Source organism: Pelodiscus sinensis, unplaced genomic scaffold (assembly GCF_049634645.1).
Source record: "Pelodiscus sinensis isolate JC-2024 unplaced genomic scaffold, ASM4963464v1 ctg234, whole genome shotgun sequence".
NCBI lineage: Eukaryota > Metazoa > Chordata > Testudines > Trionychidae > Pelodiscus > Pelodiscus sinensis.
In genome coordinates this window covers 27,072-54,071 of record NW_027465923.1, presented here as the reverse complement: position 1 = coordinate 54,071, position 27,000 = coordinate 27,072, and the positions used below count along the sequence as shown (strand labels likewise).

At 46.6% G+C, this 27,000-nt stretch overlaps 1 protein-coding gene across 3 annotated transcripts; it reads right to left on the bottom strand.

Moving 5' to 3' along the window:
• LOC102446785 (cytochrome P450 2H2-like) lies at positions 1-26,814 on the bottom strand. 3 transcript variants are annotated; one of them, XM_075916757.1, is made up of 9 exons: positions 25,801-26,814; positions 9,012-9,174; positions 8,633-8,782; positions 7,749-7,909; positions 6,659-6,835; positions 5,693-5,834; positions 5,207-5,394; positions 3,638-3,779; positions 1-2,165 (listed from the first exon to the last, which is right to left on the bottom strand). In XM_075916757.1, exons 1-9 carry the CDS (start codon positions 26,023-26,025, stop codon positions 1,984-1,986), a joined length of 1,530 nt encoding a protein of 509 aa, XP_075772872.1. In that variant the 5' UTR covers positions 26,026-26,814; the 3' UTR covers positions 1-1,983. The 3 variants fall into 3 exon arrangements, with proteins under 3 accessions (XP_075772872.1, XP_075772873.1, XP_075772871.1); XM_075916758.1 differs by lacking the exon at positions 25,801-26,814 and adding an exon at positions 10,061-11,325; XM_075916756.1 differs by lacking the exons at positions 1-2,165; positions 3,638-3,779; positions 5,207-5,394; ... (3 more) ...; positions 8,633-8,782; positions 9,012-9,174 and adding exons at positions 12,978-15,132; positions 16,454-16,595; positions 18,208-18,395; ... (3 more) ...; positions 24,380-24,529; positions 24,757-24,919 and having other exon boundaries at positions 25,801-26,030.
• Between the last annotated feature and the right edge of the window lie 186 nt (positions 26,815-27,000).

The window sequence follows — 27,000 nt, the reverse complement described above, 5'->3', positions numbered from 1 at the left end:
TTAGTTTTGATATTATACTTTATTTTTAAAATCACCGTTATATAAAAATCCAGCAATTATCTGATTCAAGACAATGAACTCATTTCTGTCACCGAGGACTTGAGTCCAGAATCAACGACAGTCAGATTCATGCCCAAGCCCAGGTCGTTCAGCATGGGCAGTGGGGGAAGCTGCCGCCTGTGGAGCCTGGCTAACGCCGCAGCAGGTGTTTTCTGCACATGGCCCCACCCAGACTCCACCCTTGCTCTGCAAAGGCCCTCTCCCTTCCCCCTCCCCACTGTCTCCCTCCTCTCTTCCCCTGTCCTGCCCCCCATTCCAGACAAATCCCTGACCCAAAGCAAATCACATTTGAAAAAAACAACACTTGTGCAATTCCTTTGTAAAAGAAATGGAGCAGGTTTTCCATCGGGTGCCAGGTGGGTTTGTGAACACTGGTGATGTAAAATGTAGCTCATGAAGAGCGCTATACTTGGGCATTAGAAATGCCAGTGCCAGGTTGTTTGGGTCTAGTGCACTGAGAACACTTACAGAGAGAGTGATGAGTCTGCCCTAGAGCCTTAGCTGGGAGCCCGCTGGCCTTTTGCTCATGTAGTAGAGGCTCAGCAGGTTCCTGATTGATTTTGACTTCCCGGCATTACACAGGCAGCCTGCACAATGGCCCTTCATTGATCCTGGGGGCGCATAAAGGCAAGCAGCACGTACAGCTAACTGGGAATCTCTGTCCTTTCTTCACACAGTAAAACAAGGTGTCAGGCCTCCCCTTTCCCGGGAATTTGCACCCTGAGAGGAAGAAAACGGCTGGAATCTGACTCCCGTTGAGGCCAACTCAGCACAGAGCAGAGCGAAGGAATCACCTCTCATGTCTTGCTCACAACGCTCCTGTTAAGGCATCCATTTCCTTTTTTTGCAACAGTATCACACTGTTGGCTCATACCTGTGGTCCACTCTGACCCCTAGATCCCTTTCTGCAGGACTCCTTCCTAGACAGTCGCTTCCCATCCTGTACGTGTGCAACTGACTGTTCCTTCCTAAGTTGAGCACTTTGCCTTTCTCTTTATTGATCTTTACCTATTTACCTCAGACCATTTCTCCAGTTTGTCCAGATCATTTTGTATTATGACCCTGTCTTCCAGAGCACTTGCTATCTCTCTAGGTTGGGATCATCTGCAAACTTTCTAAACGTTCTCTCTATGCTATCACCTAAGTGGTTGATGAAGCTATTGAGCAGAACCGGTCCCAAAACTGATCCTTGCACAACCCCACTCATTATGCCCTTCCAGCATGGCTGCGAATCATTGATAACGACTCACTAAGAGTGGTTATCCAACCGGTTAAGCAACCACCTTATGGTACCCCCATTGACACTGTATTGCCCTAGTTTATTATTAAGAAGATCATGCGCGACTGTATTAGGTGCTTTTCTTATGTCTAAGTACAGCACATCTACTGCTTCCCCCTTATCCTCAAGGCTTGTTATTCAGACAATTTAGCTTCCTTAGCAGCTGGGAGGGGTGCCCAGCAGCCATGCAGAGAGAGAGGATCGGTGAGGGGCCCAGTGGCTAGGGAGCTCTGTAGGGAGGAGGGGAAGGAACCTGCAAAGGAAGCAGCACAGCACCTGGGCTCTCCAGAGGGCGGGGTTGGGCGTGTTCCGGCATCTCCTGCTGGAGAAAAGTGCAGCAGCTGGAAGTGACTGAGTGAACTTGAGCTTTTATATTCCATGCAGGTTCTGGGGCTCCCCAGGTTCACAGGTACGGCTACGGGAAGTTCAAGGCACCGAGGGAGCCAAAAAACCAGATAAAGCCTTCCCAGCCACCCTGGAACCGGCATGAACTATAATACAAATTTCTGCAAGCGTGGAGGATTGGGAAGGGAAGAGGTGAGGCCAACATGACCTCAGCATTCAGTGGTGCATCTACCTCTGCTGTGAACAGACACTGCATTTCTATGCCTTCCAGATGCACTCCCCGTGTACTGAGGTAACCTTTACCGACAAAGTACATGGAGCTCATGTGGTTTTGGATGATTGCCCAGAGATGATGTTGCTGGAATAATATCAATATCTTTGGGTTCAACAACGGGTTTCAGGGTGAAGTTCTGTAAAATCGCCGTGAGTATCAAAAAGAGCTCCATGCGAGCCAGGCCTTCTCCCAAGCAAATCCGTTTCCCTGCAAGGAAACGGAATTTTGAGTTGAGGCAGGAGATCTTTCTTTGCAGCACATTTTAAATACAGTTGTTATGGAAGCCACAGCTCCGGGTTAAGTTTAGATGCACACAGAGATTGAAGATACTGGCCGTTCCCTCAGAGATCTTGAAGGTTTGAAAGAAGATCAGAGCAACTGTAACCAGTCAGCCTAGAAAGACACCAAAACTAACTAAATCCAATTCAAGGTATGTACGTGATAAAAGATTGATGAGGAATAGCCAAGCCGGTGTGGATTTGTGAAGAACAAATCAAGCCAATTCAGACCAAAGGACTTCTACAACAGGGTTAGCAGCCTAGCTGAGAGAGGCCCCTACAAACTAGGGGAATGTGGTCTAGATGAAGTTACTATTCGATGATTGACCTTTCAATTGTTGAAAAAGTAGCTATTTACAGTTTGTTGCAGAGTGGTTGATATTTTCATGAATGACTCGGTTAACAGAATTCAGTGTGAGTCTCATATTTGCACAACTATTCCATGGGCCCTAGCGGCAAAGCAGTGGTACTGCTGGAAGAGTTTAAGGGGTGGATCACACATTAAATAGACATAAAGCATGTGATGTAGTTGCAGAATAGGCTAATAACATTCTGGGATGTATTAGCGGGCGTGGGTTATGCAAGACACGGCAGGGCATTCTCCTGCTCTGCTCAGCACTGGTGAGGTCTCCACTGGAGCAGCCTGTCCCATTCTGAGCTCCTCGCTATAGGAATCATGGATACATTGGAGAGATTTCAGAGTAACACAACAAAATGAATCATGCTCGAAGGTTTACAGCTGATCCCCAGACCAGTGTGGTCATCAGACACGATGACAGACCAGGGATACAGTAAAGAGACTTCAGATAGCCTAAGGGCTGCTATAAGAGGATGGGAATTAATTGTTCTCCTTTTCCCCCTGACGGTAGGACAAGAATTAATGAGTTTACTCTGCAATCGGGGAGATTTAGGTTAGAGATTAGAGAGGAAAATTAAAAATAGGGCTAGACAACCTCTAGAACAGGCTTGCCAAGGAGGCTGTGGAATTCCCGTCACTGGAAGGTTTTAAGAAGAGGCTGACAAACACCAGTGAGGGATGGTCGATATTTACATGGTCCCACATGACTACACAACTGGCTACTCTAGATTTGGTATTCCCTTCGATGTTAGCTTTGTCTGCACCTTTCACCACGGATTAATTTACACCAGACAGACACCACACAAAGCAAGACTAGAAGTTTTCAGGTGACGTGAAGCGAAGGGAGTGTATGCCTAGTCCAAACACTCCCTTCAGACCAATAAGCAGGAAGAGACAGTGGTGCAAAGACTGATAGCTGCTTTGCTAGTGTGACAGATCCTTCCTCATGAGCCACCCAAAACACTGTGCACAAACCAGTCTGAGAACGACCAGGGAAAGTTAGGAGACAGGCTGGGATCTGAAACAAAAGCAGCTTCTTTTACCTGCAGAAAACGGCATGAAGAAATCGCTTTTCTTAAAGGCACCATTTTCGTCCAGGAAGTGTCCCGGGTTGAATTGCTCTGGGTTTGGAAATTCCCTGCTGTCATATAGAACTGACTTCAGTACAGGGAATATCGTGGTGCCCTGAATTAGCAAAAGCAGAAAAAAAGACTTAAGGTGGAAACTCACCATAAGAGAGAAGCCTCCAAAATTCACTTGACTGTGGGACTGATCTTCATGCTTTCAAGCAAAGCAGAAATAACATCTCATGAGGAGAGCGAATACCACGGAAGTGCAGTCCTCCCTTGACACTACTCACTGACAGAGATGGGATACACGGGGTGACTTTGGACAGGTCATTTTCAGTCTCAGATCCCTTGTTACTGCGTTTGTAAATTGGGAATAACCATAGTACAGTCTCTGTGTAAAGTGCCGTAACATAGAGGAGATAATTTTTTCCTATTACTCAGTGTATCTGACCTAAGAACATAAGAACAGCCACACTGAGCCAGACAAAAGGTTCATCTAGCCCAGTATCTGTCTTCCGACCATGGCCAATGCCAGGTGCCCCACGGGGAATGAACAGAAGGAGGAATGATCAAGAAATCCCTTTCCTGTCACCCATTCCCACCTGGTCTAAAGGCACTGATGGTCCTGATTTCCATGAATCTATCTAGTTCTTTTTTGAACCCTGTTAAACTCCTGGTCTTCACAACATCCCCTAGCAACTTGTTCTTCAGGTTGACTGCGCGCTGTGTGTTTGTTTTCAACCTGCTACCAATTAATTTCATGTGGTGAGCCCTAGTACTTATGCTGTGGGACTAGGTAAATAACTTTTCCTTATTCTCTTTTCCGCACAAGTCATAATTGTATAGACCTCTATCATATCCTGCCTTAGTCAACTCTTTACTAAACTGGAAAGTCCCAGTCTTTTTAATCTCCAAACCCCTCATCATGTTACCTTTTTAAAAACATTTTCCAAAGTCAATATATTCTGTTTAGATGAGGCGGCTACATCTAAATGCAGTATTCAAGATGTGTGCGCACTATGGTAACATACAGAGGAAATAAGATATTCTCTGTCTTAGTCTCTATCCCTTAGTTAATGATTCCTGACATTCTGTTTGCTTATTGACTGCTGCTGCACAGAGGGATATTTTCAGAGAACTATCATTTTCAGAGAATGACTCCAAGATCTCTCTCTTGAGTAGTTGTAGCTAGATTAGTTAAATCAGCAACATACCCCACAAATGAGAGAGAAGCTGCATTAAAGGAATTAGTCAGAGGAAGGTCTATGAGCCTTCCTTCCTACAAAGGAAATCAAAGTAGATGATCACAGTGGAGAGTTTGGGAGGGGTTTTTTTTTGTTGCTTTCTTTGGAAAACCTGAACACTTCCAACGTCTGTTCTTCTTTACGTAGAGACTGAGAGGGACTCAACAACACCTGGACCATGACAGATAAATCAGTAAACAAACCCACCGCACCAATCATGTTGAAGGAATAATTTGAAATTAAACAGAGAGAAGAGTAAACCAACTTGACCCTTAACACGCACACATTCGGAACTGACCTTGGGAATCATGTACTGCTTGAGATGAACATCTCTAGTCACAGCGCGCGGGACACCTATAGGCGCAAGTGCAAGGAATCTCTGGATTTCATGTACCACGGCATCTGTGTAGGGCATCTTGCTTCGATCTGCCATGCCGGGGCTTCGGCTTCGGCCAATCACACGGTCAATCTCTTCGTGAACTTTCGCTGTAACCAGATGAGTGAGGTTTAACAGTAACGGTAAATTCCTACAGATTTGCCCTCCACTGTGTCACCCCCCTCTTCCGCAAAATTCCGGATCAGTAAATATGCAAATGAGGCTCGGCAATATTCCACTCTTAGCCTCATTTGCATAGCTCTAGCGCAAAATTACGCCAGTGTAGACATAGCCTCAGAGTTCTCATGTGCCGAAATAGCTGTTGAGATCATGGTTAAAGCTGTTCCCTCCCACACATATCCCAAATGTTCTCTGGATCTGCGGCTGAAATCACGTGTGTGTTGTTACCTTCTATTTCTGGGAATTTCAGAAGAACCAGGAGTCCAAAGCATAGGGTGTGGCTGACGCTCACTGTTCCAGCGAAAAATAATCCAACTGTACTTTGTAGCATCCTTTCTTCTGTAAATATTGTGTCGCCATTCTTTTGCCCCTGAAAAACAATTTGGGGAAGGTGTTTCAGGTTTGAATGTAAAGCTATAAGAAATATTCTTATCAGGCCATAAAATAATCATCTTCTACCTAACAGGTGACCAAACTGCTGTCATTATAAAACCTTAAATAAATGGCCCATGGCACCACAGATTACAGCGGCATTACTGCAGTACTTGGGCCTTTTCAATATAACAGCTGATTTTTTTTTACTTCATAGGAAGCAGGAGAACAGAGCAGAATAGCGTACTTTCCTTCAGTACAAACCGTTTCTTCCCTTCGGGCGTCTCAACACCCATGCCCCAGGTCAATATTAAACAAATGTAGCCCCGGGAGATGTTCAGCCCCCACCAAGCGTACGGATGTTATCGGATAGCCCAGTCGATAGAGCCAGCAAAGGAGGAGGGGGGAAGAGGGTACTTCAAAGTGGCGCTGTGGAACCCGGGCATCTGCTGAAATGCTGCGGGGAGACCGGAATCCGCTGGGGAGTCACCAGCAGAACCTTGCTCTGCGCTGCATTTCAAATTGGCAGTGGGGCAGGGAGCCTAATGTCAGAGGGGAACTCTTGTACATTTCAAAGCAGGCACACTCTCATGCCAGCCCGGAGTCAGCTGGCTCTGGGCTGCACAGAGAGTACCGAATTCCTCCTTTGAAATGTACAAGATCCCCAGCAGCGGCTCTTGTACATTTCAAAGCAGGAATGCGGAAGTGCCTATCGACTAGTTGAGTAGACGACGGAAATTTCATCCACTACCTGACGAGTCAATTTACCAACATTTAACATCCTTACCGCAGTGCTGGGAAAGAGCTGCTGCCCTCACTCACCTCATCGATTTTGATGAGGAAAGCATCGATGAAGTCCCGAGGGCAATTGGGATCCAGAGACGCTTTATGTGTGTTCACTCTCTCCCCAACAAAGCTTCTGAACTCATCAAATAATTTAAATAGCCTTTGGTGAGGTCCAGGAACGTAATCCATGAGTGTTGGGAAAAAATTGTACAGCTATAAAGATTTTAAAAAAAAAAACATAGGTTGATTTATCTGGACTCAAGAGACAAGGATAGTATCACTAGTCGCCCCAAAGACACAACTACAGCCATACAATTAAATACTTTTAGGGAGCCTTTTAATCAAAATCAAAATTCAACAGAACATTGCAAGTTCAAACTAAGACTGTATAATACAGATACAAATTCCCCAGAAAAACTGCACCGAGGTTTAGTTATGTCACCTAAGACATACTCCATTTTTTCCAACAAATCACACATTCTTCTCCTGAAGAAAAAACCCACGGAAATGCCTAGCCTTCGTTCCTGCCACAGATTTTCTTAGGTAGCAATCCACCATTATGAACTCTAAAAGGAAAATATGCATTCCACTTCCTGAAGCGGAAGTTGCAGGGCCAGATTGTCTGTTATTGTATCTTCATTAATTTTATCTGAATCACATCAGCAGAACGTTTGGCCTTTCACCGTGCATTTGGGGAGGCTCTCAGAAAAGGGGAGCACGCTTACGGGGTGGGTATGAAATGGAAGCGAAAGGAAGTTGGCTTTGGAGATGGGGAATGCGATTACATTGACATAGCACATTTCAAAAGCGCTAGGGCATGTGAATTACGACTGGCGTTGGTATCACTGTATTGACTGGAGATTTCCCTGATTTGTCCCAATTGTGTTGTGTTAGAACATCCTTGAGCAAATCGAATTCTGGCTAATGACTTGTTTTGTGAGGGAAATTAAACATCGCCGAGAAAGAAATGGGAAGGTCAGTCTGGTAGTAACAGCAGCCCAATGAGAAGAAGGGGACCATTATGGGGAATGTCATATAACAATTTTTAGGGAAAATTAATAAAGAAAGATTGCTAAATCCCCTTCCCATTACAGTCAATAAAACCAGAACAAATCCCTCAACATACCGCTGCCCGGGAAGATTGCTGGAGTTTGCTAATCTCCAATATGAGGCTAATCAAAGTAACAAAGTTCTTATCTTCATAGTCAAACCGGTCCCCGAAGACGATGGAGCAGATGACGTTGGAGACGACGTGGGTGAGGAGGAGGCTGGGGTCAAAGGACCGCTCTGGAGGGAACCAAAACTAAAAGGAGTCAGTTTTACAGAAAGGCCTTCTCCTTCCACACTAGAATCAGTGGCAGCACTGGGATACTGGGGGGCTCACAGCAATATGCCCTGGGGAGAGGGACATAGGCGGGTTAGGGCTGCCCGTCCCCACACTTTCCCCTCACACACGCCATGAAACCAGCACTTCCCACCTTTTCCTTGGCAATCCGGCTGCAGTGTGTTTGCTGTGCTGCTCCCTGCCTGGCCCATTTTGGCCCTGCATATGTCCACAGGAGTTTCAAACATTCCCATAGGGCCCTTCGCTCTAGAAATTTCTATAATTAATTTCTATAATTTCTATAAATTTGGTGTCAAGCATGTGTCAGACTTGGAGCAGGGAAGAAAATGAGAATTAGCAAACCATAGGAATAGGTGGCTTGTGAACCCAGCACACTGGAACTAACCCTCTATATTACAGATAACTGTGTACACACTCTAGACAAGCATCATCCCTTTGATCATTGGTCACACATCACAAGGGACAAATGTGAAAAAGCAACAACCGGAAAGGGTCATCTCTGGCACATTTCACCCATCCTTTTACTTGACATCACTACCGGCCTCTGTCTGGACAGCTCACGGCTTCAGTTATGAGATGGTTGAACCAAGCTAACAACATCATGAAAAGCAAAGACAAGAGTTGTCTTTCTGCTCAGTGTTCAGTGGACAAGAAACAATCCCCACCGTGCGTGTTTCTGAGTCTTTCCACCAGAAAACGGGTTTCCTCCTGGATCCGCTCCTCAATGCTTTTCTTCCCCATCCCAAAGTCTCTCAGGGTCATAAGGGCAAATCGCCGGAGCTGCTTCCACGGCTCCCCATTGGTGAAACCAATACCTGGAAAAGAGTAGAGAACAGGCCTGAAAGGAGGGAGACCCGACTGCCTGTCTGTCTGTTTGACAAACAACCAAACATGCCTGAGCCAAAGGTTCAGCTTCAACTTCAGCGTCACAGATTTTGTGTCTATGCTCTCCGACTTTTATTATTATTAACAAAACTCTGGCACTTTACTCGCCAAACAAATAATATCAGTCCTATATGCAGATGTTATTCCATCCACACGTACTTGCTCCCTTGGTAGCTTTCTCAAATAGTGGTATTTTCCCTCTTCCGCTGAACTCGTCCCCAAGATCGACCAGAGCTTCCTTCACTGCCTCATATCCATGCAGCACCACAACCCGCTCGGAGCCCAAGTAGATCGTGAAAATCGAGCCGTACGTTCTACTGAGCTGTAAGAATTGAACAAAAAGGCCAATGTGTGTTAACTTAGACCCACTCCTTAAAGGGTAAGAATGGGGGGGGGAGAAGATCAAATGACACAAGCACTTTCCTGCCACTCAGCTAATACTACCCAATTCTGACCACTGATCACTGCCCAGGGTATTTAGGAGCGTCACTTCACTGTTTTCAAGGAGAGTTTGGCACCGACATGCCTTGGAGGTCTGGGACTGCCTGACATCTCAGTGCATCATGTTGTTATACAGGTTTCCCTATCTATGTATGTGTCCCTCTCTGCCTGATCCCACAGTAATTCTGTCTGTTCCAATTGGAAGAGCAACCTGCATTATTATGGGGCTCTTAATAGAGATTTTGAGCGCTTTGTAGAAATGACACTTCAAACTCCACAGAAATGCTGCCAGCATTTAATCAGTCTTGTGAGCTGGTTCTATGCTGAGCTGCAGTCTCTGCCTAACCTTCCTATTGTGATCCAGGCAAATGTCAATAGAGCAATTTTACAGATGGGAAACAACGGCAAAGAGGTTATGTGACATGCCCAAGGGCACACCTGGAGTCTGTGGAAAAGGTAGGACCAGAATTGAAGCCTTGTGTCTGCCATTTCCTTACATAACACACTAGACCACTGAGCCCAGCCAGCGACAACTTCTACCCAGGGCAGTGCCGCTGTTGAGGCACTCTGGGTTACCTCTGAATAACACACTCACCTGTAACACAAGCAGTGGATTATCCCAAACCATTTACATCTGCAATCCAAGGCTGATTGTTTTGTGAAGCAGTAACTCGGGCATTTCAGCGAACATGGCACTGCCACCAGGCTGGGCTTGAGCTAGGCTGTGCTAAATGCCTGCTACCCACCCAGCAAGAGAACACCCTTACCTCCTCTAGATGCTCTGACAAGCTCTTTTCTCTCCGCTGCAGCATGTTCCCGATGAGGGGAAAAGCAACAGGCCCAGGTGGCAGCTTCCCACTTCCAGGCGTCTTTCTCCACGTGAAGAGGAAGAGAAGGCAAAAGACACAAATGACCAGGAACACAGTGGTTGTTCCCAGCGGGTCCATTGTTGGATGTAGCAATGGTTCAGGGGGCTAACGGATTACTTGTATTTCAGACATCTCCCTTTTTATATTCTGCACAGCAAAGGTGGGTGCAAGGAGTTGGCCAATAGGAGGCTCAGTGCTAACGACTAAGAAAGATGATCAGAGTTATGAAACTAGGAACAAAGTCCTTTGAACTTTTAGTAATAGCTCATCTCCCCTTCTCCTGTGTACTCATTGATGGAGATTGATATTTAACCCTATACAGAATTACTGTAAAGTAGCCCATACTGCCATGAAACGACCCGCTCTCTCCAGCCGTGTGGTTAAACATTTCTCAGATGCGTGGTGCCAGCTGGAACATGTGTAGGATAAGGATTCCTTTTCATGTTGTGCTCCAAGATTTAATCTATGGATAAAGGATCAGCTGACACTTGAGAAAAACTGGATCTTGAAATTTGTTACAAATTGAGACCGAATCCTGATTGTTTCCAGAGATTTCACAAAATCTTTAAAATCTCTTGTGGTCGACCTTCCTGGATGCCATCTCTGTACGACTCTTGGTGTCAAACTGAAACATTAAGACTCTGAGGGTGCGACTATACTCCAAGTCAAGGCTGATTTCTTACCACCCGATATTGCTAAGTCCATGTCCACACCACGGGGTAAATCAAATGTAGTCTGAAGCAGCGCATCCCGTGTAGGCAACCGACCATCGACTCAGAGAGCAATGCACCATGGGTAGCTTTGCATGCTGGGCTATGCTCATAGTGTCCGCTGTCAACAAAACTGTGCGGTGGCTGGCTATTGGCTCATGCCTCCAGCATCCCATAATACACTCACCTCGTCCCTCCGCCCTGCAGTGTGATAAAGGGGAAGCAGTGTGCTCGCACCTTTAGGGGCTCTCCTTGTCTTCACAGTCGTCAGGAAGATGAGCCCAGAGCCTGGTTTGCCACAGCCATTGTGATGCTGATGTGTGTGTCGTGGGACGTTCAATGCTGCAGCACTTGGACAGTGCACGCCAGGCCCTTTAACAGGAAGAGGATTAGGAGAAAGTTGAGGGTGGCATGGAGGACCTGCACAGCCACCATTCAATCCTCTGGACACAGTGCAATGCCGGTCCTGGTGCTGTGAAACCCACTCTGGCTATGGAGAAGCGTGTGGCAATTGCCCCTTGGAAGCGTGCAGCGCCAGACAGCTTCCGATCAGCGGCCAATCAGTTCGGAGCAAGGAAATCTACAGTGGGGCCTGCTGTTGCACAAGTAGCCCAGGTGATCGATGCCCTTGTGCTACAGAGGGTTGGGATTCTGGGAACTGTGGACACCATAGTGCGTGGCTTTGCTGTGGTGGGGCTCCCTAACTGCCATGGCACCCTAGGTGGAGCGCACCTCCCCATCTTCACCCTTGAGCACCTTGCCCATGGCTCTTGAACCTGTACACGGGCGGCCCAGACACCAGCCTGGAGGAGTTCAACAACAGGCTGAGTGAGGGCAGGATGGTGGTCGAACGTGCATTTGGACGTTTAAAGGGAAGGCTCAGGAGTCTCCTGATTCGGCCTTGATTTCAGCAAAGGCAACATGTCCCTTGTGGTGGCAGGGTGTTGTACGCTCCATAATCTCTGAGAGAGCCAGGGGAAAATTTATCTGTCAGTGTATGGGGCTGAGGCAGAGCGCCTCACCAGAGAACTTGAGCAGGCAGACACCAGCTCGGTAAGAAGAGCACAGCGAAGGGTAGGGAAAATCAGAGAGGCTTTGAAGCCAGTATTTTGAGCCTCTTCCACGTGGCTCTCCACAAGTTGCCCCTGCATTCCTTGTGTTTGCCTTTCATCCCCCACCCAGCCCTGCAGTTCAACCAATAAAGAGACCATTGTTCAAAGAACGGGAGGTTTTATTTGGGGGCAGCAGCAGGGGAAGGAAAGAATTAGGAACCAGAAGGGGGAGGAGGGCTCAGGAACGTGAATGGGACTGCCTTCTGCCTCCCCAGCGCTGGCAATAGACACACTGGACCTGTTCAGCTCTGGGAATAGGCAGCTCTAGGACACATCACCCAGGAACCCACCCCTCAAAAAGGATCGAAGCCCCAAACTAATCCGTCTTTCTCGGAGTAACAAATTTACACAAAGAAAGTTCAAAGGACGCTTGGCCACTTTCTCAATGAAAGAGAGAATATGCGCACCAATTGCACCCACAGGTAATAATTATTTACACTGGGCTTGATAGTACACAAAAGTGACCGTATTAAGTAAAACCATAGGATTTAAGTGTTTGCAAGTGAAAACAGACAGATCAAAGGAAGCTACAGAATTAAAATAAAAACATAGGCATCATTAGTTCTAATGCATCATAGCGTACTGCAAACTCACCCTGGCTGCCAAATGAGAGTGGGGGGCTGCAGAGAAGGGTTGGGCATGCGAACGGGAGGTTTGGGTCCTCCATTCAGACCCTGTGTTAACACTGCGCTTCCTTTAAATGGCATGAATGAGCCAGGCAGGGAGAACTCTAGTTCTAGCCAAGCCACAGGAACTCTGCCTATCAAAGCAAGATGTCGAGCCCCAAGTGCTGTATCACCACGATTTATTTTCATTGGGCAATTCGCGCTCAAGGGCCAGACACTGTTACCAAATTTTGGTCAATGACAAAGTTTCCATAATTGTCAACTGCACCAAAGTTGACCTGAGAACTCACACAGCGTCTGTTCCCACCTGCGCCTGTCTGAGGACACCCCACGATCACGGCACGTGGCTTTGCGAGTCAATGGACGGTTAGTTTTGATAATATACTTTATTTTTTAAATCACCGTTATATAAAAATCCAGCAATTATCTGATTCAAGACAACGAGCTCATTTCTGTCACCGAGGACTCGAGTCCAGAATCAACGACAGTCAGATTCATGCCCAAGCCCAGGTTGTTCAGCATGGGCAGTGGGGGAAGCTGCCGCCTGTGGAGCCTGGCTAACGCCGCAGCAGGTGTTTTCTGCACATGGCCCCACCCAGACTCCACCCTTGCTCTGCCCAGGCCCCCTCCCTTTCCCTTCCCCACTGTCTCCCTCCTCTCTTCCCCTGTCCTGCCCCCCGTTCCAGACAAATCCCTCACCAAAAGCAAATCACATTTGAAACAAACAACACTTGTGCAATTCCTTTGTAAAAGAGATGGAGCAGATTTTCCATCGGGTGCCAGGTGGGTTTGTGAACACTGGTGATGTAAAATGTAGCTCATGAAGAGCGCTATACTTGGGCATTAGAAATGCCAGTGCCAGGTTCTTTGGGTCTAGTGCACTGAGAACACTTACAGAGAGAGTGATGAGTCTGCCCTACAGCCTTAGCTGGGAGCCCGCTGGCCTTTTGCTCATGCAGTAGAGGCTCAGCAGGTTCCTGATTGATTTTGACTTCCCGGCATTACACAATGGCCCTTCATTGATCCTGGGGGCGCATAAAGGCAAGCAGCACGTACAGCTAACCGGGAATCTCTGTCCTTTCTTCACACAGTAAAACAGGGTGTCAGGCCTCCCCTTTCCCGGGAATTTGCACCCTGAGAGGAAGAAAATGGCTGGAATCTGACTCCCATTGAGGCCAACTCAGCACAGAGCAGAGCGGAAGAATCACCTCTCATGTCTTGCTCACAACGCTCCTGTTAAGGCATCCACGAATGTTTCCTTTTTTGGCAACAGTATCACACTGTTGGCTCATACCTGTGGTCCACTCTGACCCCTAGATCCCTTTCTGCAGGACTCCTTCCTAGACAGTCGCTTCCCATTCTGTGTGTGTGCAACTGACTGTTCCTTCCTAAGCGGAGCACTTTGCCTTTCTCTTTATTGATCTTTACCTATTTACCTCAGACCATTTCTCCAGTTTGTCCAGATCATTTTGAACTATGATCTTGTCCTCCAGAGCACTTGCAACACCTGCTGGGTTGGGATCATCTGCAGACTTTCTAAGCGTTCTCTCTATGCCGTCATCTAAGTGGCTGATGAAGCTATTGATCAGAACCGGTCCCAAAATTGATCCTTGCACAACTCCACTCATTATGCCCTTCCAGCATGGCTGTGAATCTTTGATAATGACTCATTCAGAGTGGTTATCCAACCGGTTATGTAACAACGTTATATTAGGCCCCACTGACACTGTATTGCCCTTGTTTATTATTAAGAAGATCATGCGCGACTGTATTAGGTGCTTTTCTTATGTCTAAGTACAGCACATCTACTGCTTCCCCCTTATCCTCCTGGCTTGTTATTCAGCTTTCTTAGCAGCTAGAAGGGGTGCCCAGCAGCCATGCAGAGAGAGAGGATCGGTGAGGGGCCCAGTGGCTAGGGAGCTCTGTAGGGAGGAGTGGAAGGAACCTGCAAAGGAAGCAGCACAGCACCTGGGCTCTCCAGAGGGCGGGGTTGGGCGTGATCCGGCATCTCCTGCTGGAGAAAAGTGCAGCAGCTGGAAGTGACTGAGTGAACTTGAGCTTTTATATTCCATGCAGGTTCTGGGGCACCGCTCACCAGGTTCACTAGTACGGCTACGGGAAGTCCAAGGCACCCAGGAAGCCAAAAAGCAGATAAAGCCTTCCCAGCCACCCTGGATCCTGCATGAACCATAGTAAGAATTTCTGCTAGCTTGGGGGGTAGAGAAGGGAAGAGGTGAGGCCAACACAACCCCAGCATTCAATGGTGCATCTACCTCTGCTGTGTATAGACACTGCATTTCTGTGCCTACCACAAGCACTTCCCTTGTACTGAGGTAACCTTTACCGACAAAGAACACGGAGCGCATATGGTTTTGGATGATTGCTCACAGATGATGTTGCTGGAATAATATCAATATCTTTGGGTTCAACAACGGGTTTCAGGGTGAAGTTCTGTAAAATCGCCGTGAGTATCAAAAAGAGCTCCATGCGAGCCAGGCCCTCTCCCAAGCAGATCCGTTTCCCTGCAAGGAAACGGAATTTTGAGTTGAGGCAGGAGATCTTTCTTTGCAGCACATTTTAAATACAGTTGTTATGGAAGCAACAGCTCCGGGTTAAGGTTAGATGCACACAGAGATTGAAGATAATGGCCGTTCCCTAAGAGATGTTGAAGGTTTGAAAGAAGATCAGAGCAAGTGTAACCAGTCAGCCTAGAAAGACACCAAAACTAACTAAATCCAATTCAAAGCATGTAGGTGATAAAGGATTGATGAGGAAAAGCCAAGCCAGTGTGGATTTGTGAAGAACAAATCAAGCCAATTCAGACCAAAAGATTTCTACAACAGGCTCAGTGATCTATCAGAGAGAGGCCTCTACAAACCAGGGGCATGTGGACTAGATGAAATTACCATTAGATGGTTGAACTGTCAATTGTCAAAAAAACTTCCTCAAAGTAGGAATGTAGTGTGATGTAGTTGCAGAATAGGCTAATAACATTCTGGGATGTATTAGCGGGCGTGGGTTACGGAAGGCACGGCAGGGCATTCTCCTGCTCTGCTCAGCACTGGTGATGTCTCCACTGGAGCAGCCTGTCCCATTCTGAGCTCCTCGCTATAGGAATCGTGGATACATTGGAGAGATTTCAGAGTAACACAACAAAATGAATCATGCTCGAAGGTTTACAAAAGCTGATCCCCGGACCAGTGTGGTCATCAGATACGATGACAGACCAGGGATACAGTAAAGAGACTTCAGATAGCCTAAGGGCTGCTATAAGAGGATGGGAATTAATTGTTTTCCTTTTCCTCCTGATGGTAGGACAAGAATTAATGGGTTTACTCTGCAATCAGGGAGATTTAGATTAGAGATTAGAGAGGAAAATTAAAAATAGGGTTAGTCAAGCTCTAGGACATGCCATGGAGGCTGTGGAATTCCCGTCACTGGAAGGTTTTAAGAAGAGGCTGACCAACGCCAGTGAGGGATAGTCGATATTTACATGGTCCCACATGACTACGCAACTGGCTCCTCTAGATTTGGTATTTCCTTCGATGTTAGCTTTGTCTGCACCTTTCACCATGGATTAATTTACACCAGACAGACACCACACAAAGCAAGACCAGAAGTTTTCAGGTGACGTGAAGCAAAGGGAGTGTATGCCTAGTCCAAACACTCCCTTCAGACCAATAAGCAGGAAGAGAGAGTGGTGCAAAGACTGATAGTTGCTTTGCTAGTGTGACAGATCCTTCCTCATGAGCCACCCAAAACACTGCGCACAAACCAGTCTGAGAACAACCAGGGAAAGTTAGGAGACAGGCCGGGATCTGAAACAAAAGCAGCTTCTTTTACCTGCAGAAAACGGCATGAAGAAATCGCTTTTCTTAAAGGCACCATTTTCGTCCAGGAAGTGTCCCGGGTTGAATTGCTCTGGGTTTGGAAATTCCCTGCTGTCATATAGAACTGACTTCAGTACAGGGAATATCGTGGTGCCCTGAATTAGCAAAAGCAGAAAAAAGACTTAAGGTGGAAATTCGCCAAAAGAGAGAAACCTCCAAAATTCACTTGACTGTTGGACTGATCTTTGTTTTTCTTCATTTTTGTGAATCCCCTCAACTTCATGCTTTCAAACAAAGCAGAAATAACATCTCATGAGCAGAGCGAATTCCACTGAAGTGCAGTCCACCTTGACACTACTCACTGACAGAGATGGGATACACGGGGTGACTTTGGACAGGTCATTTTCAGTCTCAGATCCCTTGTTACTGCGTTTGTAAATTGGGGATGGCGATAGTACAGTCTCTGTGTAAAGTGCCGTAAGATAGAGGAGATAATTTTCTCCTATTACTCAGTGTATCTGACCTAAGAACATAAGAACAGCCACACTGAGCCAGACAAAAGGTTCATCTAGCCCAGTATCTGTCTTCCGACCATGGCCAATGCCAGGTGCCCCACGGGGAATGAACAGAAGGAGGAATGATCAAGAAATCCCTTTCCTGTCACCCATTCCCACCTGGTCTAACATGATGGTCCTGATTTCCATTAATCTATCTAGTTCTTTTTTGAACCCTGTTAAACTCCTGGTCTTCACAACATCCCCTAGCAACTTGTTCTTCAGGTTGACTGCGCGCTGTGTTTGTTTTCAACCTGCTACCAATTAATTTCATTTGGTGAGCCCTAGTACTTATGCTGTGGGACTAGGTAAATAACTTTTCCTTATTCTCTTTTTCCGCACAAGTCATAATTGCACAGACCTCTATCATATCCTGCCTTAGTCAACTCTTTACTAAACTGTTAAGTCCCAGTCTTTTTAATCTCATTACCCATTCCAAACCCCTCATCATGTTACTTTTTAAAAACATTTTCCAAAGTCAATATATTCTTTTTAGATGAGGCGGCTACATCTATACAGAGTATTTTAAATGTGGGCGAACCATGGCCACATACTGAGGCAATAAGATATTCTCTGTCTTAGTCTCTATCCCTTAGTTAATGATTCCTGACATTCTGTTTGCTTATTGACTGCTGCTGCACAGAGGGATATTTTCAGAGAACTATCCACAATGACTCCAAGAGCTCTCTCTTGAGTAGCTGTAGCCAGATTAGTTAAATCAGCAACATACCCCGCATATGGGAGAGAAGCTGCATTAAAGGAATTAGTCTGAGAAAGGCCTATGAGCCTTCCTTCCTGGAAAGAAAATCAAAGTAGATGATCACAGTGGTCTCCTCTGGCCTTGTATCTATGCACACTACTATAGAATGCGTGAAGCTTCTGAAGTTAGACATTTTGAAAGCAACAGGTACAGAGAAATTTCACCAAAGAGTTCTAAAAGAGTTGACCAAATGTGTAAGTTTGAATCTATTAAAAATATCATAACTTTGAATTGGAGGAGTTTTTTTTGTTGCTTGCTTTGGAAAACCTGAACACTTCCAACTTCTGTTCTTCTTTAGGTAGAGACTGAGAGGGACTCAACAACACCTGGACCATGACTGATAAATCAGTAAACACACCCACCGCACCAATCACGTTGAAGGAATAATTTGAAATTAAACAGAGAGAAGAGTAAACCAACTTGACCTTTAACACGCAGGCATTCGGAACTGACCTTGGGAATCACGTACTCCTTGAGATGAACATCTCTAGCCACAGCATGTGGGAAACCTATAGGCGCAAGTGCAAGGAATCTCTGGATTTCATGTACCACGGCATCTGTGTAGGGCATCTGGCTTCGATCCGCCATGCCAGGGCTTCGGCTTCGGCCAATCACACGGTCAATCTCTTCGTGAACTTTCGCTGTAACCAGATGAGTGAGGTTTAACAGTAACGGTAAATTCCTACAGATTTGCCCTCCGCTGTGTCACCCCCCTCTGCTCTGGGCAGAGTCTCGAGCACTGGCCGAGCTTTGAGTTCCACAATCTTGACACCGGCAAGCTGATAACTTCGGAAGATGCGATGACTTTGCCAGTCCACTCCACCTGCAGCTTGCCTGTTACTCTCAGAGCTGGCACAGCCTGGCCAGTGTCAGCCGAGACTGCCTCCACTTCACGAGCCGCCCCTGCCTGGGAGCATCAACTCTGGTCTGGATCTGAGAGAGGAATTCACTCCCAACGGCTCATTCAGCCCTGGGGCCCTTTGCTCAGATGGTCAATACAGGCACAAGACTGCGCGTTGCAATGGGGTTCTTCAGATGAGAACTCCTGCCTGCAGGGGCCTGGGGCAGGAAACCCCCCGACCCATCTTCCACTCACTTCCCTTAACCAATGAACTACCACCATGTGATAGCAACATGGCTCACTGCCAGGTGATCTGGTGGCTGAAGGGGACACACTGTGTATCCATTTCTTGCTCCAGGCATTTCTCACGTCTCCCCCACAAAGCTCAGCGGCTTTCTTTCAGTGATTCCCTTTGACATTCCGGTTGCTCCCAATGGAAAGCTGAGGTCGTTATTTTACTGCTTCTCAACCCCAAAATTATAATGTGTTCTTTCCTAAATAAATCTATTGACACCTGAGACTTTTTTCCCCCAATTCTCAGAGTGAAGTGATTTGGCCAGATTGCTACTCTTAGAACAGGACTCTTTGCTCACTTCTTTCGTATTTGAGAATGCCCTTGAAAAAGACCGTGTATAGAGGGCAATGTAAGATGTATAGTGTTGTTACATTGTCAATATAGATCTTATTGTTGTAAACAGGGCCATTGTACTATAAAACAAAACAGGTCCAAGGGGCAAAAAAAGGCTTTAAGATCAGTCATCTGTAAATGCAAATTGTGTTGTTAAATTTGTTTAGTGTTTTGAAACTTTACATCCTTAGTATCTTGAATTGAAGTGTGTTTTCTCTTGTTATACAGAAATATCGAAGGCACTGTATAAAGAAATAACAATGGTCAAGAATTTATTTCCAATGGCCGATTAACTTACCAGGAAAAGAAACACACCTGGCATTGAAAAATGGTGGTAACATCTGTGTATCTACTGGAAAGACACCTTCTAGTGTCTTTGCACTGATAGATTGGCTATCATGGTTTTCCTATTATAATATTTTCTAATTATCACTTTAAAAGTTGCGACTGAGAGCACGTGTGTATTGTTACCTTCTATTTCTGGGTATTTCAGAAGAACCAGGAGTCCAAAGCATAGGGTGTGGCTGACGCTCACTGTTCCAGCAAAAAATAACTCAACTGTACTTTCTAGCATACTTTTTTCTGTAAATATTGAGTCGCCATTCTTTTGCTCCTGAAAAACAATTTGGGGAAAGCGTTTCAGGTTTGAATGTAAAGTTGTAAGAAATAGTCTTACCAGGCCATAAAATAAACATCTTCTACTCAACAGGTGACCAAACTGCTGTCATTATAAAAAAGGGAAGAAGGACGATCCAGGGAACTATAGGCCGGTCAGTCTTACCTTGGTTCCTGGAAAAATCATGGAAGGGATCCTTAAGGAATCCATTTTGAGGCACTTGGATGAGAGGAAAGTGATTAGGAATAGTCAGCATGGATTCACAAAGGGCAAGTCGTGCCTGACCAATCTGATTAGCTTTTATGATTAGGTAACTGGCTCTGAGGACATGGGAAAGTCAGTGGATGTTATATACTTTGACTTTAGCAAGGCTTTTGATACGGTTTCCCACAATATTCATGCCAGCAAGTTAAGGGAATGTGGATTGGATAAATGGATGGTAAGATGGATAGAAAGATGGTTAGGAGGCCAGGCCAGGCCCAGCGGGTAGTGATCAACGGCTCGATGTCAGGATGGCAGTTGGTTTCTAGCGAAGTGCCCCAAGGTTCGGTTCTAGGACCGATTTTGTTCAATATATTTATTAATGACCTGGATGAAGGGATGGATTGCACCCTCAGCAAGTTTGCAAATGACACTAAGCTGGGGGGAGAGGTAGATACGCTTAAGGGCAGAGATAGGGTCCAGAGTGACTTAGACAAATTGGAGGATTGGGCCACAAGAAATCTGATGAGGTTCAACAAGGACAAGTGTAGAGTCCTGCAGTTGGGACGGAAGAATCCCAAGCATAGTTACAAGCTGGGGACCAACCAGTTAATTAGTAGTTCTGCAGAGAGACCTAGGGGTTACAGTGGATGAGAAGCTGGATATGAGTCAACAGTGTGCCCTTGTAGCCAAGAAGGCTAATGGCATATTAGGTTGCATTAAGAGGAGCATTGCCAGCAGATCCAGAGATGTCATTATTCCCCTTTATTCGGCTCTGGTGAGGCCACATCTGGAGTATTGTGTGCATTTCTGGGCCCCCTACTACAAAAAGGATGTGGATTCATTGGAGAGGGTCCAGCAGAGGGCAACAAAAATGATTAGGGGGCTGGAGCATATGACTTATGAGGAGAGGCTGAGGGACTTGGGTCTGTTTAGTCTGCGGAAGCGAAGAGTGAGGGGGGATTTGATAGCAGCCTTCAACTTCCTGAAGGGAGGTTCCAAAGAGGCTGGAGAGAGGCTGTTCTCAGTAGTGACAAATGGCAGAACAAGGAGCAATGGTCTCAAGTTGTGGTGGGAGAGGTCCAGGTTGGATATTAGGAAAAACTATTTCACTAGGAGGGTGGTGAAGCACTGGAATGGGTTACCTAGGGAAGTAGTGGAGTCTCCATCCCTAGAGGTGTTTAAGTCTTGGCTTGACACAGCCCTAACCAGGTTGATTTAGTTGGGATTGGTCCTGCCTAGAGCAGGGGGCTGGACTTGATGACCTTCTGAGGTCTCTTCCAGTGCTATGGTTCTATGAGTCTATGATTATTAAACAAATGTATCCCCATGAGATGTTCAGCCCCCACCAAGTATAAGGATGTTATCGGACAGCCCAGTTGATAGAGGCAGCAAAGGAGGAGGGGGGAAGAGGAATTGGCAGTGGAGCAGGGAGCCAAGTGTCAGAGGGGGACTCTTGTACATTTCAAAGCAGGCATGCCCTCATGCCAGCCCGGAGTCAGCTGGCTCTGGGCTGCACACAGAGTACCGAATTCCTCCTTTGAAATGTAAAAGATCCCCAGCAGCGGCTCTTGTACATTTCAGAGCAGGAATGCGGAAGTGCCTATCGACCAGTTGAGTAGACAACGGAAATTTCATCCACTACCTGACTAGTCAATTTACCAATATTTAACATCCTTACCACACTGCTGGGAAAGAGCTGCTGCCCTCACTCACCTCATCGATTTTGATGAGGAAAGCATCAATGAAGTCCCGAGGGGAACTGGGATCCAGCGACGCTTTATGTACTTTCACTCTCTCCCCAACAAATCTTCTTAACTCCTCAAAAATTTCAAATAGCCTTTGGTGAGGTCCAGGAACATAATCCATGAGCGTTGGGAAAAAATTGTACAGCTATAAAGATTGAAAAAAAAAAACATGGGTTGATTTATCTGGACTCAAGAGACAAGGACAGTCTCACTTGTCACCCCAATGACACAAGTACAGCCATACAATTAAATACTTTTAGGGAGCCTTCTAATCAAAATCAAAATTCAACAGAACATTGCAAGTTCAAACTAAGACTGTATAATACAGATACAAATTCCCCAGAAAACTGCACTGAGGTTTAGTTATGTCACCTAAGACATACTCCATTTTTTCCAACAAATCACACATTCTTCTCCTGAAGAAAAAACCTACGGAAATGCCTAGCCTTCCCTCCTGCCACAGATTTTCTTAGGTAGCAATCCTCCATTATAAACTCTAAAAGGAAAATATGCATTCAACTTCCTGAAGCGGAAGATGCAGGGCCAGACTGTCTGCTATTGTATCTTCATCAATTTTATCTGAATCACATCGGCAGAATATTTGGCCTTTCACTGTGCATTTGGGGAGGCTCTCAGAAAAAGGGGGCGCGCTTACGGGGTGGGTATGAAATGGAAGCGAAAGGAAGTTGGCTTTGGAGATGGAGAATGCGATTACATTCACATAGCACATTTCAAAAGCGCTAGGGCATGTGAATTAAGACTGGCGTTGGTATCACGGTATTGACTGGAGATTTCCCTGATTTGTCCCAATTGTGTTGTCACAGAACATCCTTGAGCAAATCGAATTCTGGCTGACGACTTGTTTTGTGAGGGAAATTAAACATCCCCGAGAAAGAAGCTGGAAGGTCAGTCTGATAGTAGCAGCAGCCCAATGAGAAGAACGGGACCATTATGGGGAATGTCATATAACAATTTTTAGGGAAAATTACTAAAGAAAGAATGCGAAATCCCCTCCCCATTACAGTCAATAAAACCAGAACAAATCCCTCAACATACCGCTGCCCGGGAAGATTGCTGGAGTTTGCTAATCTCCAATATGAGGCTAATCAAAGTAACAAAGTTCTTATCTTCATAGTCAAACCGGTCCCCGAAGACGATGGAGCAGATGACGTTGGAGACAACGTGGGCGAGGAAGAGCCTGGGGTCAAAGGACCGCTCTGGAGGGAACCAAAACTAAAAGGAGTCAGTTTTACAGAAAGGACTTCTCCTTCCACACTAGAGTCAGCAGCAGCACTGGGATACTGGGGGTCTCACAGCAATATGCCCTGCGGAAACGGATTTAGGGGGGTTAGGGCTGCCCGTCCCCACAATTTCCTCTCACACACGCCATGAAACCAGCACTTCCCACCTTTTCCTTGGCAATCCGGCTGCAGTGTTTGCGCTGTGCGGCTCCCTGCCTGGCCCGTTTTGGTCTGACAAAGGGCCATCAGTCCCTGTCTGAGCGATACCCTCCTGTCTGGTCTGGAGCCAATTTCACAGAACGGATCCTGCTCAGTCAGGTGCGCAGACAGGTGGGGGCAAAGTGGGCAGCTACCCCAAGGCACAGCGATTTGGAAGAATCCAGAGTGCTCAGACACCACTACAGTAGCAATGGCTGATGATGGATCCCAGAGCCTTGAAACCAGCCCTGGAGAGCCAGGCTGGGCGCACCGGGTGGTTTTGAAGAGCTATCCAGGGGATGACAGCATCAGGCCCTGTCGCACGCGGACTGGCCAAGTGCTCAGCTGCCCTGAGACCCATTCACAAGGGGGGCTGCCCAGTGGCTAGGCCATCACTTGTGTGGTAGTACCATCATCACCAGCTAGCACCAGGTGGAGTCGCTCTCGCTCTACCTTGCTGACACCTGGGGATGTTTGAAGACCCCCCGCCTACTCTCCAAGTTCTCAAACAGCTGCTGGAGATAGATGCTCAGTGTCAGATGGAGAGAGAAAAGGTCACGAGGGAAAAATCCTAGAGGAAGGGGAAGCAGTAACTGGTGGCCCAGGCATTGAAATGGAGATGGCAGGAACGCGCCTGGACCAAAGACATGAAATAACAAAAGATGGGCACATGAAATCATCCAACAAGGGAACGAGCATCCTTTATGAAGCCCTGCCTATGTCCACGGGGTTACAGACGTTCCCACGGAGCCCTTCACTCTAGAAATTTGGTGCCAAGCGTGTGTCAGACTTGGAGCAGGGAAGAAAATGAGAATTAGCAAACCATAGGTATAGGTGGCTTGTGAACCCAGCACACTGGAACTAACCCTCTCTAATGCAGCTCACTGTGTCAGTGTCTACACACTCTAGACAAGCATCATGCGTTTGTGCTTTGGTCACATCACAGGGGACAAATGTGACAAAGCAGCAACCGGAAGGGTTTATCTCTGGCACCTTTCACCCATCCTTTCTTATGACATCACTATAGGGTGCTGTCGGGGCAGCTCACGGCTTCCATTATAAGATGTTAGACCCAAACAAATAACATCATGAAAAGCAAAGACAAGAGTTGTCTTTCTGCTCAGTGTTCAGTGGACAAGAAACAATCCCCACCGTGCGTGTTTCTGAGTCTTTCCACCAGAAAACGGGTTTCCTCCTGGATCCGCTCCTCAATGCTTTTCTTCCCCATCCCAAATCCTCTCAGGGTTGTGAGGAGAAATCTCCGGACCTGCTTCCACGGCTCCCCATTGATGAAACCAATACCTGGAAAAGAGTAGAGAACAGGCCTGAAAGGAGGGAGGCCTGACGCTGTCTGTTTGTTTGGCAAACAACCAAACATGCCTGAGCCAAAGGTTCAGCTTCAACTTCAGCGTCACAGATTTTGTGTCTATGCTCTCTGATTTTTACTAGTATTAACAAAACTCTGCCTCTTTTCTCGCCAAACAAATAATATCAGTCCTATACGCAGATGTTATTCCATCCACACATACCTGTTCCCTTGGTAGCTGTCTCAAATAGTGGCATTTTTCCTCTTCTGCTGAACTCGTCCCCAAGATCGACCAGAGCTTCCTTCACCGCCTCATATCCATGGAGCACCACAACCCGCTCGGAGCCCAAGTAGATCGTGAAAATCGAGCCGTACGTTCTACTGAGCTGTAAGAATTGAACAAATTGGCCAATGTGTGTTAGCTTAGACCCAATTCTTAAAGGGTAAGAATGGGGGGGAGAAGATCAAATGACACAAACACTTTCCTGTCACTCAGCTAATACTACCCAATTCTGACCACTGATCACTGCCCAGACTTGGCCATTTCAGCCACAACTCTCCAGGAGAGTTTGGCACCGACATGCCTTGGAGGTCTGAGACTGCCTGACATCTCAGTGCATCATGTTATTATACAGGTTTCCCCTATCAATGTATGTGTCCCTCTCTGCCTGATCCCACAATAATTCTGTCTGTTCCAATTGGAAGAGCAACCTGCATTATTATGGGGCTCTTAATAGAGATTTTGAGCGCTTTGTAGAAATGACACTTCAAACTCCACAGAAATGCTGTCTGCATTTAATCAGTCTTGTGAGCTGATTCTATGCTGAGCTGCAGTCTCTGCCTAACCTTCCTATTGTGATCCAGGCAAATGTCAATAGAGCAATTTCACAGATGGGAAACAACGGCAGAGAGGTTATGTGACATGCCCAAGGGCACACCTAGAGTCTGTGGAAGAGGTAGGACCAGAATTGAAGCCTTGTGTCTGCCATTTCCTTACATAACACACTAGACCACTGAGCCCAGCCAGCGACAACTTCTACCCAGGGCAGTGCTGCTGTGGAGGCTCTCTGGGTTACCTCTGAATAACACACTCACCTGTAACACAAGCAGTGGATTATCCCAAACCATTTACATCTGCAGTCCAAGGCTGATTGTTTTGTGAAGCAGTAACTCGGGCATTTCAGTGAACATGGCACTGCCACCAGGCTGGGCTTGAGCTAGGCTGTGCTAAATGCCTGCTACCCACCCAGCAAGAGAACACCCTTACCTCGTCTAGATGCTGGGACAAGCTCTTCTCTCTCAGCTGCAGCATGTTTCCAATGAGGGGTAAAGCAACAGGCCCAGGTGGCAGCTTCCCACTTCCAGGCGTCTTTCTCCACGTGAAGAGAAAGAGAAGGCAAGAGACACAAATGACCAGGAACAGAGTGGTTGTTCCCAGCGGGTCCATTGTCGGGTGTAGCAATGGTTCAGGGATTATTTGTATTTCAGACATCTCCCTTTTTATATTCTGCACAGCAAAGGTGGGTGCAAGGAGTTGGCCAATAGGAGCGCTCAGTGGTAACGACTATGAAAGATGATCAGAGTTATGAAACTAGGAACAAAGTCCTTTGAACTTTTAGTAATAGCTCATCTCCCCTTCTCCTGTGTACTCATTGATGGAGATTGATATTTAACCCTATACAGAATTACTGTAAAGTAGCCCATACTGCCATGAAACGACCCGCTCTCTCCAGCCGTGTGGTTAAACATTTCTCAGATGCGTGGTGCCAGCTGGAACATGTGTAGGATAAGGATTCCTTTTCATGTTGTGCTCCAAGATTTAGTCTATGGATAAAGGATCAGCTGACACTTGAGAAAAACTGGATCTTGAAATTTGTTACAAATTGAGACCGAATCCTGATTGTTTCCAGAGATTTCACAAAATCTTTAAAATCTCTTGTGGTCGACCTTCCTTGATGCCATCTCTGTACGACTCTTGGTGTCAAACTGAAACATTAAGACTCTGAGGGTGCGACTATACTCCAAGTCAAGGCTGATTTCTTACCACCCGATATTGCTAAGTCCATGTCCACACCACGGGGTAAATCAAATGTAGTCTGAAGCAGCGCATCCCGTGTAGGCAACCTACCATCGACTCAGAGAGCAATGCACCATGGGTAGCTTTGCATGATGGGCTATGCTCATAGTGTCCGCTGTGACAAAAGCCGTGCGGAGGCTGGCTATTGGCTCATGCCTCCAGCATCCCATATTACACTCACCTCGTCCCTCTGCCCTGCAGTGTGATAAAGGGGAAGCAGTGCGCTCGCACCTTTAGGGGCTCTCCTTGTCTTCACAGTCGTCAGGAAGATGAGCCCAGAGCCTGGTTTGCCACTGCCATTGTGATGCTGATGTGTGTGTCGTGGGACGTTCAATGCTGCAGCACTTGGACAGTGCACGCCAGGCCCACTAAAAGGAAGAGGATTAGGAG